This window comes from Heterodontus francisci, chromosome 48 (genome assembly GCF_036365525.1).
Source record: "Heterodontus francisci isolate sHetFra1 chromosome 48, sHetFra1.hap1, whole genome shotgun sequence".
Taxonomy (NCBI): domain Eukaryota; kingdom Metazoa; phylum Chordata; class Chondrichthyes; order Heterodontiformes; family Heterodontidae; genus Heterodontus; species Heterodontus francisci.
The window spans coordinates 12,208,448-12,229,525 of record NC_090418.1 but is presented as its reverse complement, the minus strand read 5'-3'; the positions used below and the strand labels follow the sequence as shown (position 1 = coordinate 12,229,525).

The window sequence follows — 21,078 nt, the reverse complement described above, 5'->3', positions numbered from 1 at the left end:
ACAGTGCCGCACAACAGACTTTTGAGCAAGGTTATAGCTCATGGAATAACAGAGACAGTAGCAACATGTATATGAAATTGGCTGAGTGACAGGAAACAAAGAGTAGTGGTTAATGGATGTTTTTCAGACTGGAGGAAGGTTTGTAGTGGAGTTCCCCAGGATGTGGTGTTGGGACCCTTGCTTTTCCTGATATATATTAATGACCTAGACCTTGGTGTACAGGGAAAAATTTCAAAGTTTGCAGATGATAAACAACTTGGAAGCATTGTGAACTGTGAGGAGGATAGTGTAGAACTTCAAAAGGACATAGACAAGTTGGTGGAATGGGCAGACAGGTGGCAGATGAAGTTCAATGCAGAGAAATGTGAAGTGATTCATTTTGTTAGGAAAAACATGGAGAGACAATATAGAATAAAAGGCACAATTCTAAAGGGGGTGCAGGAGCAGAGGTGTATATGTGCATAAGTCATTGAAGGTGGCAGGACAGGTTGAGAGAGTAGTTAATAAAGCATACAGTATTTACTAACTGGGGTATAGAGTACAAGAGCAAAGAGGTTATGTTGAACCTGTATAAGACACTAGTTCGGCCTCAGCTGGAGTATTATGTCCAGTTCTGGGCACCGCACTTTAGGGAAGATGTGAGGGCATTGGAGAGAGTGCAGAAAAGATTCATGAGAATAGTTCCAGGGATGAGGAGTTTCAGTTACGAAGACAGATTGGAGAAGCTGGGACTGTTTTCCTTGGAGAAGAGAAGGCCGAGAGATGATTTGATCGAGGTATTCAAACTCATGAGGGGTCTGGACAGAGTGGATAAAGAGAAACTGTTCCCACTCGTGAAAGGATCGAAAACGAAAGGGCACAGATTTAAAGTATTTGGCAAAAGAAGCAAAAGTGGCATGAGGAGAAAGCTTGACCACACAGCGAGTGGTTAAGGTCTGGAACATGTTGCCTGAGAGTGTTGTGGAGGCAGGTTCAATTGAATCAGTCAAAAGGAAATTAGACAGTTATCTGAAAAGGAAGAATGTGCAGGGTTACGGGGAGAAGGTGGGGGAATGGCACTAAGTGAATTGCTCATTCGGAGAGCCAGTGCAGAAACGATGGGCCGAATGGCCTTTTTCTGTGCTGTAGCAATTCTGTGATTTTATGATTCTCTCTCACTCTGTCTCTCTGTTGCTCTCTGTCTCGGTGTGTGTGTGTCTCTCTCTCTGTATATCAGGTTCAATGCTGATTATAACACAACCCCTGCTTCCACAGCCAAGGTTTTTTCCAGCCGCCCCTCATTGCTCATTCATGTGTGTTGAATGCTCCCTGTGTGAGATGTTACAGGAGATCTGTTGAGCTGGACCCCAGTAAGATGGAAACAGTGAGTGAACAATCACTGGTGTGAGGTGAATTAGCGACAGCATTAATCCACAGAATATTCCTTAAATTATGGAACTTTGTGACTCATTCATTATAATTTAAACCCTCGCAGTGCTTCCTGCATTTTATGGGGAATGCTGCTGATATCGTAGAAGTGGAGAAACCAGGTAATTCCACAGATCAGCCAGAATGTACAGTACTGAAAAGGGCCATTCAGCCCGACAGTTCCATGATAGCATTATGGACCACACAAGCCTCTTCCAGCCTGACTATCTTCAAAAATACATTATCCGATCATTTCCTCATTGCAATTTCTGGGATCTTGCTATGCCCAAATTGGCTGCTGTGTTTCCTACATTACATCATTGACTACACTTCAAAAACGTACTTCATTGGCTGTAAAATGCTTTGGGATGTCCTGAGGTCAGGAGAGGCACTACATAAATGCAGGTCTTTTCCTCCCTTCCTTCCTTCCCTCCTCCCCTTCCTTTCGTCCTCCCTTCCCTCCTTCTCCTGCTCCCCTCCCTCCCCCATTTACTCCTCCCTGCCTTTACTCCCCTCCCTCCTCTTTCTCTCCCTACCCTCCCTTACCCTCTCAGTCCCTCTCTCTCAGGGTGATATCTGTATACTGACTGGTGTCTCTCAGTCTCCTCTCTCTCAGGGTGACATCTATACACTGACTGGTGTCTCTCAGTCCTCTCTCTCTCAGGGTGATATCTGTACACTGACTGGTGTCTCTCAGTCTCTCTCTCAGGGTGACATCTGTACACTGACTGGTGTCTCTCAGTCCCCTCTCAGGGAGATATCTGTACACTGACTGGTGTCTCTCAGTTCCCTCTCTCTCAGGGTGACATCTGTACACTGACTGGTGTCTCTCAGTCCCCTCTCAGGGAGATATCTGTACACTGACTGGTGTCTCTCAGTCCCTCTCTCTCAGGGTGACATCTATACACTGACTGGTGTCTCTCAGTCCTCTCTCTCTCAGGGTGATATCTGTACACTGACTGGTGTCTGTCAGTCTCCTCTCTCTCAGTGTGTTATCTGTACACTGACTGGTGTCTCTCAGTCTCCTCTCTCTCAGGGTGACATCTGTACACTGACTGGTGTCTCTCAGTCTCCTCTCTCTCAGGGTGACATCTGTACACTGACTGGTGTCTCTCATTTCTCTCTCTCTCAGGGAGATATCTGTACACTGACTGCTGTCTCTCAGTTCCCTCTCTCTCAGGGTGATATCTGTACACTGACTGGTGTCTCTCAGTCTCTCTCTCAGGGTGACATCTGTACACTGACTGGTGTCTCTCAGTCCCCTCTCAGGGAGATATCTGTACACTGACTGGTGTCTCTCAGTTCCCTCTCTCTCAGGGTGACATCTGTACACTGACTGGTGTCTCTCAGTCCCCTCTCAGGGAGATATCTGTACACTGACTGGTGTCTCTCAGTCCCTCTCTCTCAGGGAGATATCTGTACACTGACTGGTGTCTCTCAGTCCCTCTCTCTCAGGGTGATATCTGTACACTGACTGGTGTCTCTCAGTCCCCTTTCTCACGGTGATATCTGTACGCTGACTGGTGTCTCTCAGTCCCCTCTCTCTCAGGGTGATATCTGTACACTGACTGGTGTCTCTCAGTCTCTCTCTCAGGGTGACATCTGTACACTGACTGGTGTCTCTCAGTCCCCTCTCAGGGAGATATCTGTACACTGACTGGTGTCTCTCAGTCCCTCTCTCTCAGGGAGATATCTGTACACTGACTGGTGTCTCTCAGTCCCTCTCTCTCAGGGTGATATCTGTACACTGACTGGTGTCTCTCAGTCCCTCTCTCTCAGGGAGATATCTGTACACTGACTGGTGTCTCTCAGTCTCCTCTCTCTCAGGGTGATATCTGTACACTGACTGGTGTCTCTCAGTCCCCTTTCTCACGGTGATATCTGTACGCTGACTGGTGTCTCTCAGTCCCCTTTCTCTCAGGGAGATATCTATACACTGACTGGTGTTTCTCAGTCTCTCTCTCTCAGGGAGATATCTATACACTGACTGGTGTCTCTCAGTTCCTCTCTCTCAGGGAGATATCTATACACTGACTGGTGTTTCTCAGTCTCTCTCTCTCTCTCTCAGGGAGATATCTATACACTGACTGGTGTCTCTCAGTTCCTCTCTCTATGCAAATTGAGCACAGCATTTGCCTCCAATACACATATGGCTCAGTGGGTCACCTCTGAGTCACAAGGTCCTGAGTTTGAGTTCCATTTGGGCTGACTCTCCCAGTTACATGCTAAGACACTGTCGTACATTCAGGATGTTGGTCCCAGAGTGTAACACTGATTTCCTGGGCCAACATTTAGCCATCAAGCAATATCATATGAACATACCAATTAAGAGCAGGAGTAGGCCACTCGGCCCCTCAAGCCTGCTCCGCCATTCAGTAGGATCATGGCTGATCTGATTGTAACCTCAACTCAACATTTCCACCTACCCCCAATCACCTTTCACCCCCTTGCTTATCGAGAATCGATCTACCACTGCCTTAAAAATATTCGAAGACTCTGCTTCCAACGCCTTTTAAGGAAGAGAATTCCAAAGACTCACGATCCTCAGAGAGAAAAAATTTCTCCTCATCTCTGTCTTAAATGGGCGACCCCTTATTTTTAAACAGTGACCCCTAGTTCTAGATTCTCCCACAAGGGGAAACATCCTTTCCACATTCACCCTGTCAAGACCCCTCAGGATCTTATATGTTTCAATCAAGTCACCTCTTACTCTTCTAAACTCCAGCGGATACAAGTCTAGCCTGTACAACCTTTCATCATAAGACAGCCCACTCATTCCAGGTATTAGTCCAGTAAACCTTCTCTAAACTGCTTCCAATGCATTTACATCCTTCCTTAAATAAGGAGACCAATACTATACTCACCAATGCCCTGTATAATTGAAGCATAACCTCCCTACTTTTGTATTCAATTCCCCTCGCAATAAACGACAACATTCTTTTAGCTTTCCTGACTACTTACTGTACCTGCATACTAACCCTTTTGCAATTCATGCACCATGAGCCTTTATTTTCCACAATAACTTTTGATGTGGCATTTATCAAATGCCTTCTGGAAATCCAAGTAAAGTAAATCCACCAGTTCCCCTTTATCTACAGTTTATGTTATTTCTTCAAAGAACTCTAATAAATTGGTTAAACACGATTTCCCTTTCACAAAACCTTGTTGACTCTGCCTGATTACCTTGAATTTTTCTAAGTGCCCTACTATAACATCTTTAATAATAGCTTCTAACATTTTTCCTATGGCAGATGTAGTTTCCTGCTTTCTGTCCCTAAAGGAGTTACATTGGCTAATTTCCAATCTAATGGAACCTTCCCCGAAAGTAGGGAGTTTTGGAAAATTAAACCAACATGGTTATCTCACTAGCCACTTCTTTTTCGACCCTGGGATAAAGTCCATCAGGACCCGGCGACCTGTCAGCCCACAGCTCCAACAAGTTGCTCATGACCATTTCCCTGGTGATTGTAATTTTCTTGAGTTCCTCCCTCCCTTCCATTTCCTGACTTACAGCTATTTCTGGGATGTTACTTGTATCCTCTATGGTGAAGACGGATGCAAAATACCTGCTCAATTCATCTGCCACCTCCTTATTATCCATTATTAATTCCCCAGACTGACTTTCTATAGGACCAACACTCACTTTGTTAACTCTTTTCTTTTTTAATATCTATAGAAACTCTTACTATCTGTCTTTATATTTCTAACCAGCTTTCTCTCGTACTCTAATTTTACCCTCCTTTATTAATCTTCTAGTCGTTCTTTGCTACTTTTTATATTCTGTCCAATCTTCCGACCTGCCTCCCTTCTTTGCGCAGTTAATTGCTTTTTCTTAAAGTTTGATACTATCTTGAACTTTTTTAGTTAATCACGGATGGTGGGTCCTCCCCTTGGAATTTTTCTTTCTCGTTGGAATGTATCTATTCTGTGTATTCTGAAATATCCCCTTAAATGTCTGCCACTGCATCTCTATTGATCTATCCCTTAACCTACTTTCCAGTTCACTTTTGCTAGCTCTGCTTTCATGCCCTCATGTAAGTTTAAAATACTAGTAGTTTAAACTACCACTCTTCTCTCCCTCAAACTGAATGTAAAATTCAATCATATTATGATCACTGCCTGCCTCGGGGTGCCTTCACTATGAGGTCATCAATTACTCCTATCTCGTTGCACAATACCAGATCTAGTATAGCCTGCTGTCAGGTTGAATTCAGAATGCACTGTTGTAAGAAACTATCCCAAAAACATTTTATGAACTCTTCATCTAGGCTACCTCTGCCCATCTTATTTTTCCAGTCTACATGTGGATTAAAATCCCCCTTAATTTTCTGACAAGCACCTATTATTTCTTCCTTTATACTCTGTCCTACTGTGTGGTTTCTGTTAGGGGGCCTGTACACCACTCCCACGATAACATCTTGCCTTTATCATTTCTCATCTCAGCCCAAACCGCTTCTACATCCTCGTTTCCTGAACTTAGGTCACCCCTCTCTATTGTGCTAATGCCATCATTAAGTAACAGAACCACCCTTCCACCTTTTCCTAGCTTCCTGTCTTTCCGAAATGTCATGTACCCGTCAATATTCAGGTCCCAATCTATGTCATCCTGCAGCCAAGTCTCTGTAATGGCTATCAGATTGTACTTATTTATTTCTATTTGCACTATAAGTTCATCGGTTTTGTTTTGAATGCTACATGCATTCAGATACAGAGCCTTTAGTTTTGTCCTTTTATTATTTTTGTAACCTCTAGCCTTATCTGTTGAGTTACTCTTAGATTTGTACGCTCTGTCCCTTCCTGTCACTGTCTATCATTTCCCATTTAATACCTTTCTCTCTTGCCTCTACTCTTTGATTTACCTTATCTTCCCAAATTTGATCCCTTGCCCCCACTATTTAGTTTAAAACCCTCTTTACTTCCCTAGTTACACAACTCGCGTGAACACTGGTCCAGCACGGTTCAGGTGTAGACCGTCCTAACGGTACAGCCTCCACTTTCCCCAGTATTGATGCCAGTTCCCCATGAATTGGAACCCACTTCTACCACACCAGTCTTTGAGCCAAACATTCATTTCTCTAATGTTATTTGCCCTTTGCCAATTTTCACATGGCTCAGGTAATAATCCAGAGATTATTACCTTTGAGGTTCTGCTTCTTAATTTGGTGCCTAGCTCCTCATACTGACTATGCAGAACCTCTTTCCTTGTCCTGCCTATATCATTGGTACCTACATGGACCACGATAACTGGATCCTCCCCATCCCATTGTAAGTTCCTCTCCAGCCCTGAACAGACGTCCAGAACACTGGCACCGGGCAGGCAACACAGCCATCTGGACTCTCGCTCTTTGCTGCAGGCAACAGTGTCAATCCCCCTCACTACACTGTCCCCAACTACCACTACTTGCCTTTTCTCTACCCCGGAACGTCTTCCTGTATCATGATGCCATGGTCAGTCTGCTCATCCACGTAACAGCCCTCGCTCTTGTCCATACAAACTGCAAGAACCTAGAACTTGTTGCTCAATTACAAGAACTGAGGCTCCTCCACTCCCACTTTCTCGATCCCCTAACCTGCCTGACTCGCAGTCAGACCCTCCTGTCCCTGACCACTGACCAAAGCAGACGACCCTATCCTAAGGGGTGTGACTGCCATCTGGAACAAAGTGTCCAGGTAACTTTCCCCTCCCTGATGCATCTCAGTGTCTACAGCTCAATAACTCTGAACCGAAGCTCCTCAAGCCACAGACACTTACTACAGACATGGTTGCCATGGATTGCCAAGGCATTCAGGAGCTCCCACATACTACAGCTGTGTCACATCACCTGTCCTGCCATCTTTATTGTGCTAATTTAATTACATTTATTTTTTCTTAATTAATTTATAGTTCCCCTCCTTACCGAACTCCCTCACTGACCAAACTCCCTTCTTCACACTCTGTGCCCTCCAGCAGCACGCAGTGCGCACAAGCAGCACTGACAGTCCCCTGAATTTATACTCTCTTAAAACAATGAGTCAACTTTGCTAGAGCTCAGAAACCAGTTTAAGCTAGCTAAATAATTAACTAGCTACAGCTACTCTCAGAGAGCTTGTATACCCTTATTTAAAACTGTAAAACAGTTAACTTGCCTCTTAAGACAGTAATTTCTTAACTGCAAAATGTAAACAAAACAAAAACTAGACTTTAGGGAGATTAACCATTAAAATTCCCTCACTACCAAACTCCCTTCTTCACACTCTGTGTCCTCCAGTAGCACTCAGTGCAGACTATCACTAAAAAAGACTGATGATCTGGTCATTATCACACTGCTGTTTGTGGGATCTTGCCGTGCGCCAATTGACTGCTGCTCTCCTGGTCGTCCTGCCACCTTCCATCCTTTGTGAAATTGAGATCATCCAAATCTCAGCTGCCCCCAACTTCTCTGGCACCAAGTTCCATTCACCCATCACCCACTGTGTTCTTTGATCTACATTAGCTCCTGATTCAGTAACAAGCTATCATTTGCAAAGCAAGACAACAGTTTAATTTTCTTTTGTCTGTTAAACTTACTGATAATTCTCTCAATCTCTCGCCTTCTCCCTCTTTCTCGCTCCCCAACTCCCTCCCTCTCTCTCTCTCTCTCTCCCTTCCTCTATCCAACTTGCTTTTCCTTCCTTTCTTGTCCTCTCTGCCTCCATCTCCTACTCTCCCTCCACCTCTCTACCTCTCTCCATCTGTCCCCCTCTCTTCCACTCCCTCCACATCTCCTTCTTTCTCCCTCTTTCCCCCTTCTATGTTTCTTTTCTCCCTCTGTTCCACTATCCCTCTCTCTCTCCTTCTCTTTCTCCCTCTCTCACTTCTTCACCCTCTGTCTTTCCCTCCCCCTCTCTCTCCCTTTCCCTTCCCCTCACTCTCTCTCTCTCTTCCCCTCTCTCCATTTTTTCTCTTCCTGATTAAGTATCTGCAAGGATGGGGGACTGGGAAGGGTGCGGGATCTTGCCTCCTTCCGCAAGCACTTCCGAATGGGCTTCATGACCATGCCCGCCTCTCAGGAACATGGGCCGCACCCGTGCGCCGGCGGCATGACCACCCGCTCGCTGTCACTTCACTCCGTGGGCAGCGTGGAGAACGGCGAGCACACCTGCGCCAGGAAACCCCCGGCCAAGCCCAGGCGCCATCCCAGCACCAAGCTCAGCCTGTGCCCCGAGGGCAGGAACAGCAGCGGAGATGAAGGACTCGGGCCGAAGGGCGAGAAAGGTGAGCAACAGTGACCCAACAATCGGAGTAAAGCTCCCTCTACACTGTCCCCATCAAACACTCCCAGGACAGGTACAGCACGGGGTTAGATACAGAGTAAAGCTCCCTCTACACTGTCCCTATCAAACACTCCCAGGACAGGTACAGCACGGGGGTTAGATACAGAATAAAGCTCCCTCTACACTGTCCCTATCAAACACTCCCCAGGACAGGTACAGCATGGGGTTAGATACAGAGTAAAGCTCCCTCTACACTGTCCCTATCAAACACTCCCAGGACAGGTACAGCACGGGGGTTAGATACAGAATAAAGCTCCCTCTACACTGTCCCTATCAAACACTCCCCAGGACAGGTACAGCACGGGGGTTAGATACAGAATAAAGCTCCCTCTACACTGTCCCCATCAAACACTTCAACAAACTAAAATGTTTTAAGGTGCGTCACAAGACAGCTACCAAACAAGATTTGACACCGAGTCACATATTAGGACAGGTGCTCAAAGTCGTAGCTTTTAAGGAGTGTCATAAAGGAGGAGGAGAGAGGTAGAGCGGTTTAGGGAGGGGATTCCAGAGCTTAGATCCCAGACAGAACATCAGAACAGAAGAAACAGCAGCAGGAGTAGGCCATTTGGCCCCTCGAGCCTACCCCACCAGTCAATACGATCATGGCTGATCTGATTGTGGCCTTAACTCCACTTTCCTGCCTGTCCTCCCATAACCCTTGATTCCCCTATAGTTCAAACATCTGTCTAACTCAGCCTTGAATATATTCAATGACCGCTCTCTGGGGAAGAGAATTCCAAAGATTAACAGCCCTCAGGGAAGAAATTCCTCCACATCTCCGTCTTGAAACCCCTAATTTTGAAACTGTGTCCCCTGGTTCTAGATTCCCCCACGAGGGGAAACATCCTCTCAGCATCTAACCTGTCAAGCCCCCTCAGAATCTCACATGTTACAATAAGATCACCTCTCATTCTTCTAAACTCCAATGAGTATAGGCCCAACCTGCTCAACCGTTCCTCATAAGACAACCCCATCATGTGACATTCTCTGAACTGCCTCCAATGCAAGTCCATCCCTCCTTAAGTAAGGAGACCTGCTGAAGGCAGGGCTGTCAATGTTGGAGTGATAGAAATTAGGGGATGCGCAAAAGGCCGGAACTGGACGAGTGTAGAGATCTTGGAGGCTTGTAGGGCTGGAGGAGGTTACAGAAGCGGAGAGTCTTCTCAATGATGCATTTAACTGCAAGGATTTTAAGAGAGGTGCAGATCAGGCGATTCCGAGTCTTGGGAATTAGAAGTGAGGAGGGAGGTTAAGAAGACCGGATTTGCTCTCATTGGTAAGGAGGACTAATTGACATTTCCAAGATCGGGAAAGGGGGATTGTCCAAGTTGGCTCAGGGAATCACGTTAGGAATGAGAAGGGAAGTTGTTTATCATCCAGAGTGTGGACCTAGGTGGGTTTACGGAGAGAGAAGGGAATGGGAGCAACATGGTGAGGCGGGTATGGGAGAACCTTACATCACCGAGAGAGATGTCGTGGTCTGTGCTGTCTCCTTGAAAGAGCTCATTACTAATCCCACACCACCAGCCCCCCACCCCGCCCCCACCGTCACCCTGCTAATTTTTAACCTCCTTCATGTCTTCTTAAATATCCTTTTGAAAGTTACTAGTTACTCTTTTTAGGCAGAGTGTCTGGAGTCGATCAGTAATTTAGTGGCAGGCTTGTTGGGCCTGTAGGCCGCAGTCTTTTTGGAGAGTTTGCAGTTGGGCTGGGAGGGTAGGTGGGGGGGTGGAGAAAGGGTCACATATTCCAGGATAAGAGGTCGGCCATTTAGGATTGAGACAAGGCCAATCTTCTTCACTTGTGAATCTTTGGAATTCTCTACCCCAGAGAGCTGTGGACACTCAGTCATTGAGTAGATTTAAGACAGAGGGAATCAAGAGATATGGAGGTCAGGTGAGATCGTGGCGTTGAGGTCGAAGGTCAGCCATGATGGTGTTGAATGGCGGAGCAGGCTCGAGGGGCCGGATGGCCTACTCCTGCTCCTATTTCTTACAGTCTACTACCTCCTCCCCTTCCATTGACCCCTAGCGTGTGACCGAGTTCCAGAAATAGGGCATTGGTGAAGAATATGTCAGGGGTGGCCCAGTGGGTAGCATTCTCACCTCTGAGTCCCCAGGTTGTGAGTTCGAGTCCCACCCCGGAGGCTCGTGCACACCAATCAGGCCGACACTCCCAGTGCCAGTACTGAGGGTGTGCTGCACTGTCAGGGGTGCCGCCTTTCAGAGGACTCTTTAAACCAAGGTCCCGTCTGCCCTCTCAGATGGACGTAAAAGATCCCACAGCCACTGCTGGAAGAAGGGCAGGGTGGGTGGGGGTGTTCTCCCCAGTGTCCTGAGCCAATATTTATCCCTCAACCAATATCACTAAAAAAACAGAATATTTGGCCATCGCCACATTGCTGTTTGTGGGATCTTGCTGTGCCAAAATTGGCTGCTGCGTTTCCTAACAATATTTCAACAAAAAAAAAGTATTTTGGCCGCAAAGCACTTTGGGACTTCCCGAAGTGGCGAGAGGCACTAGAGAAATGCAAGACTTTTCTTTAAGTTCCCTCAACTTGGCGCCAACGACCCTTCACCTCACCGCAGGAAGCAGAACTCAACACATCTTCTCTTGTTCTTCCAGCGACGCAGAGGCCGGGTCCCGAGGCAGCCGACGGTGGGCGGAGGATCCCCACGCTGAAGCTGAAACGCAGCCCCAACGCCCAGCTCTCCGTGTCCTTCGACGAGGCCCCCTCCGCCGGCAGGGTGGCCGCGACCTCTCTGACCTCTGGCCCCAGGTATGGACTTCCTGCTGACCCCCACCGAGGCTCAGCGGGGGAGGAGGAGGAGGAGGAGGAGGAGGAGCCGGTCTACATCGAGATGGTCGGCGACGTCTTCAAGGAACAGAGCTCGCCGGGTGAAGACTCCGACCACAGTGAGGCGATCTACGAGGAGATGAAGTATCCACTGCTTGAGGAAGGCATTCGGGAGCTGAGATGGAGCAAGATTCCCCTCTCCAAACCCACCGCCCATGGGGCTTTTAGCCAAGGGGCTTTCAAGGCCACTCCCCAGCCTAATTCCAAAGGCCCACCTTATGACATTCCACCCCCATTCCCAAACCTTCTCCTCCATCGCCCACCTCTCTTGGCCTTCCCTCAGCCCGCCTCCCAGAAGGCGTACAAGGCGCCAACTGCTTCATCCCAGCCGGGGTCCAAGCTCCCAGTCTTGCAACATGGCGACATCACATCCGCTCCTGGCGGTGCCCAGGTGCCTGGGCAGCAGCCCCCGAGGATGCAGAAGGAGGAGGGCCCTCTGCAGAGTGCCCTGGTGCCCTCGGGGCGGGCGAGGAGCCACTCGACGCCCCTCCCTCCTCAAGCGTCTGGCCAACACCGGCCAGAGAAGGAGCTGCCCACGTCCCACACCATGAAGGCCTTGGCGCATTTGGCGCTTCCGGCCTCTCAGATCCACTGCCATCAGAAGTCGGAAAGGGAAAAACCGGCTTCCCTCAGCATTATCTGTTCCTCTGTCAAAGTCACCACCCACTCGCTGCTTGCCCAAGCATCTGGAGATCAGAAGGCAGAAAAGGAACTCCCAAGTCTCCAGAGCATGTTCTGCTCCGTCAGTAAAGCCAGCGTCAGTTCCCGGCCTTTATCCGGCCTCTACAAGATGCCAATGGCCCACGGGCTCCTGGAGCATGCCAATCTACCCACGCCAGGCACCATGGTATGGCCTTACATTCCACTGGCTTGCAAACGCCCTCCGGCCTACGAAAGCCTCAAGCCTGGGGGTGCCCAGAAGGTCTGTCCCGCTGTGTACCACACCATGGTGAAAACCCAAGGGCAGGAGCGGGCCCCGGCCTTTGCCAGCATCTGCTGCTCGCAGGCGGTCGCCAACTCGGAGGCTCGGAGCACCACCAGCCCTCCCGGAGAGGGCGCGGCCAATGTCGGGCAAAGCTGGCAGCGGAACCTGTCCTGTGGCAGGAAAGCCCAGGACTCAGAAGGTAAAGGGAAGACCTTGTTGACTGTTGGCAGGGGTGGGGTCAGAGGTCATTGGCAGCCATAATAGGCCTCAGTGCCCCTGGGCAAGGGAAGGGGTAGTTTGAGTTCCTCCGTGTGTTTGGTGTGCGTGCACGCATCAAGTGAGATCGGGTCTGGGCTCTCGGTCACTCAAACGAGAGGTAACGCCTCATGGACAAGGCTGGATAAACCGCCATGAACTTTAACCCCTCGGTTGCTGGGCTCCCATTGAGGTCTGTTGTTGATCAACCAAGTCCAGGCTGCTGATTGGCCTGCCAGGCTGGTTTTCAGCCAAAGTCAAACTCAGCCTCTCGAAACTTGCTCCCAGCTTGCAAACGGCTGCCTTTCCCTGGGCTGCCGGTGTCACTGGGACCAGCAGGCCTCACTCAAGGCCTGCATTGTCATGTGGGAGCCAAGGCTGTTTAACTGTAAGGGGCGTCACAGCTGGGCCCTTCAACGTCCACACGTGCCTCCTTTCTTTGGGGTGGGGGGTGGGGGTGGGGGGCTTTAGATATTTCCTTCAGAGACTTGTACGCTCAGCCAGTACGAGTCCGACCCTCCCAGAGCCAGAGTGCGTCTCTACCTCCCCGACCAACTTTCGTAGAGTGAGACAGCAGAGGGAGGCTATTCAGCCCTTTGTAGGAGCTATCCAAATCACCCCTCTCCCCCGTCTCTGCTCTTTCCCCAGAGCCCTGCCATGTCCAAGGTGCTACATAAATGCAAGTTGTTGTTGTTGAGTTTGGCCCGGCAGCTCAACCGCCTTGACAGTGCTTTCATTTCACCAGCAGGAGGCGCCCCAGGCTGGAGCGGAGCCGGTGAATCCCTGGATATGGAGGAGAAGACGTCGGGAATACCGGTGAAAACTCAGGGACCAGAGGGCTCCTCGGTCAAGGGGCCTTCTCGATCGGAGCTGCCCCAGCTGTGCCCGATGGCCTGCCAACGGAGCGTAGGTAGGGGCAGCTGGCTCAATGCAGTTGGTTCCCTGCTCCTCTCTTTAAGAGGCCTGACTGCACCCCAACACCCCCACCCCTTCTCCTCACCCCACCACCCACATCCTCACCCTTTGCTGGTCTGCGTCCCTCCTAGAGACACACCCAATTGGATATCTGCCGTGTGCAGGCCCAGATGGTCATGCTATGCGACTGTGAGGGGCATCGCAATCTGCCAAAACCAATGAATGGTGATCAGGAGTGAGATCTTCAGCATATTTGTTTTCCCCGCTCCCCTGGGCCAGGTGCTAAAGCGAGTTGAAGCCTGTCCACTCGCCCTCCCTATCACCCACCACCTCCACCTCCCCCCCCCCCCCCCTTCATCATGCTGGCACACTGCCAACTCAGCCCAGAACCATATGGCTCGATGTCACACAGAGTCGATTCTGATTAATGCCTCCCCTCAATGGTCAAAAAAGTGCCTGCGCTATCGAGGCCCATGTCCGCCCTTGACAGTCAGCTCTTTCAGGTGAAGGGAGGGCGAAAATCCACGTTAAAAGTGTCACTAGCCCGAGCGCACGCCCTGCCTAACCAACCTCACATCCTGTTTTCTGTCACACTTTGGTCTCCGTTGTTTCCCCATAAGTTCCTATGTAAACATGTCACGCTGTAATTGCACCCTCCCAGCCAGCAGAGGCACTGTAGCAGCCCAGTTCTGTGCCCCATCCCCCAGAGAAACACACACCCTCTGACCAACTCTGCTTCCTAAATTAGATTGAATTTTGCGATTTAAGTATGAATGATAAATTGAAGTGTTATATAAAAATAAAGGAATCTAGGAACGGGAGGAGGCCATTCAGCCCCTCGCGCCTGTTCTGCCATTCAGTGGCTGATCTGTGACCTAACTCCATATACCCGCCTTTGCCCTCTATCCTTTCATACATTTGGTTAACAAAAATCTACCAATCTCAGATTTAAAATTAACAATGGATCCAGCATCAATTCCCATTTGTGGAAGAGAGTTCCAAACTTCTACTACCCTTTCTATGTAGAAGTGTTTGCGAATTTCACTCCTGAAAGGTCTGTCTCAAATTTTGAGACTCTGCCCCCTTGTCCGAGACTCCCCAACCATTGGAAAAAGTTTCTATCTCACCTATCTGTTCCCGGTAATATCTTGAAAACTTTGATCAAATCACCCCTTAACTTTCTAGATTCCAGGGAATACAACTCTAGTTTGTGTAATCTCTCCAAGTAATTGGACCCTTGGAGTCCGGGTATAATTCTGGTAAGTCACAATGCGGGAGTTTAAAATTGCAGCTGAATTGTGCCCGCACACTTTTGCCACGCCCCCCCCCCCCCCCCCCCACCAATCCCTCGCTGATTCCCTTTCCTCTGAACAACGTGTGACCTTTGACTCCTCGTATATTGTGTCCTGTGAGATCGACCTATCAGAGCGGTTTAAATCTGCGGGTACAGCGATTATGTTGCGAGATTCGAGAATGTGGGTTCAAATCCCACAGTTGGAGAATGTGGGGAAAAAAAAAATCTCGAATGAAAATGCTGGGATCAGTAACAGTGACCACGAAGCTGTTGGATTGTTGTAAAGATTCACTCACCGATGTCCGTTCGGGAAAGAAAACCCTGCCATCTCTACCGGGATTGTGTCTACACGTGACTCCAGTCCCACACCGGTGTGGTCGAGTCTTAATTACCCGCTTAGCAGGCGCAGCGAGCCACCTCGTCTCCCTGCCGGCCTCTCACTTCCCACCCTTCGTAAACTTGAGCTCATCCAAAACTCTGCAGCCCGTGTCCTAACTCGCACTGCGCCCCGTTCACCTATCACTCCCCGTGTGCTTGCTGACCTACCCTGGCTTCAACTCCATCAACACCTCAGTTTTAAAATTGTTCAAATCCCTCTGAGGCCTCACCCCCTCTCTCTATCTCTGTGACCCTCCTCCAGCCCCACAACCCTCCGAGATCTCTGCACTCCTCCAATTCCGGCCTCTTGCCCATCCCCCGATTCCCATCGCTCCACCATTGGCGGCCGTGCCTTCAGCTGCCTGGGGCCCTGAGCTCTGGAATTCCCTCCCTAGACCTCTCCGCCTCTCTCTCCTCCTCCTTTAAGATGCTCCTTAAAACCGACCTCTTTGTGCTTTTGGTCACCCGTCCTTATGTGGCTCAGTGTCAAATTATGTTTGATAATCACTCCTGTGAGGCAGCTTGGGATGTTTTACTCTGTTAAAGGCGCTATATAAATGCAAGTTTTTGTTATATCAACCACTATTGGGATAGATGGGCAGTGAACAATGATCTTAATAGAAATTCAGGTCTTAGTCTGCACAATCCAGACCCACTCACAGCAAGTTACTAATGAAATGTTGAAGTTTACAGAATCCTTTCTGTCGGAGTCTCTGGGTAATCTTTTCGCTTCTCCCTTTGCTTCCAGACTCTGCTTTAGGTCATCGCCTCGGCCGCTCAGCCTCCACCTCAGGTGTGCGTCACCCCCTGGCTCACCTACAGCGACAGTGCAGCCAATCACGTGACAGCCCGAGCCAGGTATGAATGGCATGTCAGCTCCCAGTCTCTGAAAGTGAGACAGATGCAGAGACAGAGAGTGAGACAGACAGAGACAGAGAGTGAGACAGACAGAGACAGAGAGTGAGACAGACAGAGACAGAGAGTGAGACAGGCAGAGAGAGTGAGACAGGCAGAGAGAGTGAGACAGGCAGAGAGAGTGAGACAGACAGAGAGAGTGAGACAGACAGAGAGTGAGACAGACAGAGAGTGAGACAGACAGAGAGTGAGACAGACAGAGAGTGAGACAGACAGACAGAATGAGACAGACAGACAGAGTGAGACAGGCAGAGAGAGTGAGACAGGCAGAGAGAGTGAGACAGGCAGAGAGAGTGAGACAGGCAGAGAGAGTGAGACAGGCAGAGAGTGAGACAGACAGAGAGTGAGACAGACAGAGAGTGAGACAGACAGAGAGTGAGACAGACAGACAGAATGAGACAGACAGACAGAATGAGACAGACAGACAGAGTGAGACAGAGAGAGTGAGTGAGACAGACAGACAGAGTGAGACAGAGTGAGTGAGTGAGACAGACAGACAGTGAGACAGAGTGAGAGAGACAGAGTGGAGTGAGAGAGAGAGAGTGGAGTGAGAGAGAGAGAGTGGAGTGAGAGAGAGAGAGTGGAGTGAGACAGAGAGAGTGGAGTGAGACAGACAGAGAGTGGAGTGAGACAGACAGAGAGTGGAGTGAGACAGACAGAGAGTGAGTGCGACAGACAGAGAGTGAGTGCGACAGACAGAGAGTGAGTGCGACAGACAGAGAGTGAGTGCGACAGACAGAGAGTGAGTGCGACAGACAGAGAGTGAGTGCGACAGACAGAGTGAGTGCGACAGACAGAGTGAGTGCGACAGACAGAGTGAGTGCGACAGACAGAGAGTGAGTGAGTGAGACAGACAGAGAGTGAGTGAGTGAGACAGACAGAGAGTGAGTGAGTGAGACAGACAGAGAGTGAGTGAGTGAGACAGACAGAGAGTGAGTGAGTGAGACAGACAGAGAGTGAGTGAGTGAGACAGACAGTGAGTGAGTGAGACAGACAGTGAGTGAGTGAGACAGACAGAGAGTGAGTGAGACAGACAGAGAGTGAGTGAGACAGACAGAGAGTGAGTGAGACAGACAGAGAGTGAGTGAGACAGACAGAGAGTGAGTGAGACAGACAGAGAGTGAGTGAGTGAGACAGACAGACAGACAGACAGTGAGTGAGTGAGTGAGTGAGACAGACAGAGAGTGAGTGAGTGAGTGAGTGAGACAGAGAGTGAGTGAGTGAGTGAGACAGACAGAGTGTGAGTGAGTGAGACAGTGAGTGAGTGAGACAGACAGTGAGTGAGACAGACAGTGAGTGAGTGAGACAGACAGTGAGTGAGTGAGACAGACAGTGAGTGAGTGAGACAGACAGTGAGTGAGTGAGTGAGACAGTGAGTGAGTGAGTGAGACAGTGAGTGAGTGAGTGAGACAGTGAGTGAGTGAGTGAGACAGACAGACACAGACAGACAGTGAGTGAGTGTGAGTGAGTGTGAGTGAGTGTGTGAGTGAGTGTGAGTGAGTGTGAGTGAGTGAGTGTGAGTGAGTGAGTGAGTGTGAGTGAGTGTGAGTGAGTGTGAGTGAGTGTGAGTGAGTGAGTGTGAGTGAGTGAGTGTGAGTGAGTGAGTGAGTGTGAGTGAGTGTGAGTGAGTGTGAGTGAGTGAGTGTGAGTGAGTGTGAGTGAGTGAGTGTGAGTGAGTGTGAGTGAGTGTGAGTGAGTGTGAGTGAGTGAGTGTGAGTGAGTGTGAGTGAGTGTGAGTGAGTGTGAGTGAGTGAGTGTGAGTGTGAGTGAGTGAGTGTGAGTGTGAGTGAGTGAGTGTGAGTGAGTGTGAGTGAGTGTGAGTGAGTGTGAGTGAGTGTGAGTGAGTGTGAGTGAGTGAGTGTGAGTGAGTGTGAGTGAGTGAGTGTGAGTGTGAGTGAGTGTGAGTGTGAGTGAGTGAGTGTGAGTGTGTGTGAGTGAGTGTGAGTGAGTGTGAGTGAGTGTGAGTGAGTGAGTGTGAGTGAGTGTGAGTGAGTGTGAGTGAGTGTGAGTGAGTGTGAGTGAGTGAGTGAGTGTGTGAGTGAGTGTGTGAGTGAGTGTGTGAGTGAGTGTGAGTGAGTGTGAGTGAGTGAGTGAGTGAGTGAGTGAGTGAGTGTGTGAGTGTGTGAGTGAGTGTGTGAGTGAGTGTGTGAGTGAGTGTGTGAGTGAGTGTGTGAGTGAGTGTGTGAGTGAGTGAGTGTGAGTGAGTGTGAGTGAGTGTGAGTGAGTGTGAGTGAGTGAGTGTGAGTGAGTGTGAGTGAGTGTGAGTGAGTGAGTGTGAGTGTGAGTGAGTGAGTGTGAGTGTGAGTGAGTGAGTGTGAGTGTGAGTGAGTGAGTGTGAGTGTGAGTGAGTGAGTGTGAGTGAGTGTGAGTGAGTGTGAGTGAGTGTGAGTGAGTGTGAGTGAGTGTGAGTGAGTGTGAGTGAGTGTGAGTGAGTGAGTGTGAGTGAGTGTGAGTGTGAGTGAGTGAGTGTGAGTGTGAGTGAGTGTGAGTGTGAGTGAGTGAGTGTGAGTGTGAGTGAGTGTGAGTGTGAGTGAGTGTGAGTGAGTGTGAGTGAGTGTGAGTGAGTGTGAGTGAGTGAGTGAGTGTGAGTGAGTGTGAGTGAGTGTGAGTGAGTGTGAGTGAGTGAGTGTGAGTGTGAGTGTGAGTGAGTGAGTGAGTGTGTGAGTGAGTGTGTGAGTGAGTGTGTGAGTGAGTGTGTGAGTGAGTGTGTGAGTGAGTGTGTGAGTGAGTGTGAGTGAGTGTGAGTGAGTGAGTGAGTGAGTGTGAGTGAGTGTGTGAGTGAGTGTGTGAGTGAGTGTGTGAGTGAGTGTGTGAGTGAGTGTGTGAGTGAGTGTGTGAGTGAGTGTGAGTGAGTGTGAGTGAGTGTGAGTGAGTGTGAGAGTGAGTGAGAGTGAGTGAGAGTGAGAGTGAGTGAGAGTGAGTGAGTGTGAGTGAGTGAGTGTGAGTGTGAGTGAGTGAGTGAGTGTGAGTGAGTGTGAGTGAGTGTGTGAGTGAGTGTGTGAGTGAGTGTGTGAGTGAGTGTGTGAGTGAGTGTGTGAGTGAGTGTGTGAGTGAGTGAGTGAGACAGACAGAGAGTGAGTGAGTGACAGACAGAGAGTGAGTGAGTGAGTGACAGACAGAGAGTGAGTGAGTGACAGACAGAGAGTGAGTGAGTGAGTGAGACAGACAGAAAGACAGAGAGTGAGACAGACAGACAGAGTGAGTGAGACAGACAGAGAGTGAGTGAGACAGACAGAGAGTGAGTGAGACAGACAGAGAGTGAGTGAGACAGACAGAGAGTGAGTGAGTGAGACAGACAGATAGACAGAGAGTGAGACAGACAGACAGAGTGAGACAGACAGAGTGAGTGAGTGAGACAGACAGACAGACAGTGAGACAGAGTGAGAGACACAGTGAGACAGACAGACAGTGAGACAGACAGACAGAGAGTGAGACAGACAGAGAGTGAGTGAGACAGACAGAGAGTGAGTGAGACAGACAGAGAGTGAGTGAGTGAGACAGACAGAGAGTGAGTGAGACAGACAGACAGAGAGTGAGACAGACAGACAGAGAGTGAGACAGACAGACAGAGAGTGAGACAGACAGACAGAGAGTGAGACAGACAGACAGAGAGTGAGACAGACCCATCCGTGGCTCAGTCAAGAAGTTAAGGAGAGTATAAGATTAAAAGAGGCTTACAAGGTTGCAAAAATAGTAGCAAATCTGAGGATTGGAAGTGTTTTAGAAACCAGCAAAGTACCACCAAAAAGTTGATTAAAAAAAAGGAAAAAATAGAACACGAGAGTAAACTAGCCAATAATATAAAAACAGACTGCAAGAACTTTTATTGGGTATATCAAAAGGAAGGGATTAGCTAAAGTAAATATTGGTCCCTTAGAAGCAGAGGCAGGAGAAATTATCATAGGGAATGAGGAAATGCCAGAGGCATTGAACAAATATTTTGTGTCTGTCTTCACAGTAGAAGACACAAGTTCCATATCAGAAATAGGGGCTAAAAACAGTGAGGAAATTAAGGAAATTCATATCAACAGAAAAAAGTATTGGAGAAACTTAAGGGACTAAAATCTGACAAATCTCCAGGACCAGATAGCCTACAGGGCGGCACAGTGGCTAGCACCGCAGCCTCACAGCTCCAGCGACCCGGTGGAGTTTGCAAGTTCTCCCTGTGTCTGCGTGGGTTTTCTCCGGGTGCTCCGGTTTCCTCCCACAAGCCAAAAGACTTGCAGGTTGGTAGGTAAATTAGCCATTATAAATTGCCCCTAGTATAGGTAGGTGGGAGGTAAATATAGGGACAGGTGGGGATGTGGTGGGAATATGGGATTAGTGTAGGATTAGTGTAAATGGGTGGTTGATGGTTGGCACAGACTCGGTGGGCCGAAGGGCCTGTTTCAGTGCTGTATCTCTAAACTAAACTAAACATCCTAGGTTCTAAAAGACATAGCTGCAGAGATAGTGGATGTTTTAACTATGATTTTCCAAAATTCCTTAGCTTTATGAATGGTCTCATCAGTTTGGAAGTTGGCAAATATTACAGTGCTTTTCAAGAAAGGAGAGAGAGAGAGAAAACAGGGAACTACAGGCCAGTTAACGTTATATCAGTCATTGGGAAGATGCTGGAATCTATTATTAAGGAAGTCTTGACAATGTGCTTAGAAAAACACAGTAAGATTAGAACAAGTCAACATGTTTTTTCTAAAGGGAAATACTGTCTGCCAAATTTATTAGATTTTTTTGAGGGTGCAACCAGTAGGGTAGATAAAGGGGAACTAGTAGATGTAGTATACCTAGATTTCCAAAAGGCATTTGATAAGGTGCCACATAAAAGGTTAATTGGCA

At 48.8% G+C, this 21,078-nt stretch overlaps 1 protein-coding gene across 2 annotated transcripts in view; it reads left to right on the top strand.

The window, feature by feature from the left end:
- The window catches only part of LOC137357538 (neuronal tyrosine-phosphorylated phosphoinositide-3-kinase adapter 1-like), a 272,550-nt gene that overhangs the window by 245,476 nt on the left and 5,996 nt on the right, over window positions 1-21,078 (top strand). The window contains exons 4-7 of one of the 2 annotated variants that reach the window (XM_068023935.1): window positions 8,343-8,641; window positions 11,329-12,684; window positions 13,489-13,650; window positions 16,076-16,185. In XM_068023935.1, the coding sequence (XP_067880036.1) occupies window positions 8,343-8,641; window positions 11,329-12,684; window positions 13,489-13,650; window positions 16,076-16,185 (1,927 nt within the window). Of the gene's footprint in view, window positions 1-8,342; window positions 8,642-11,328; window positions 12,685-13,485; window positions 13,651-16,075; window positions 16,186-21,078 lie in introns of both variants that reach the window. The other variant, XM_068023934.1, reaches the window with a different exon arrangement.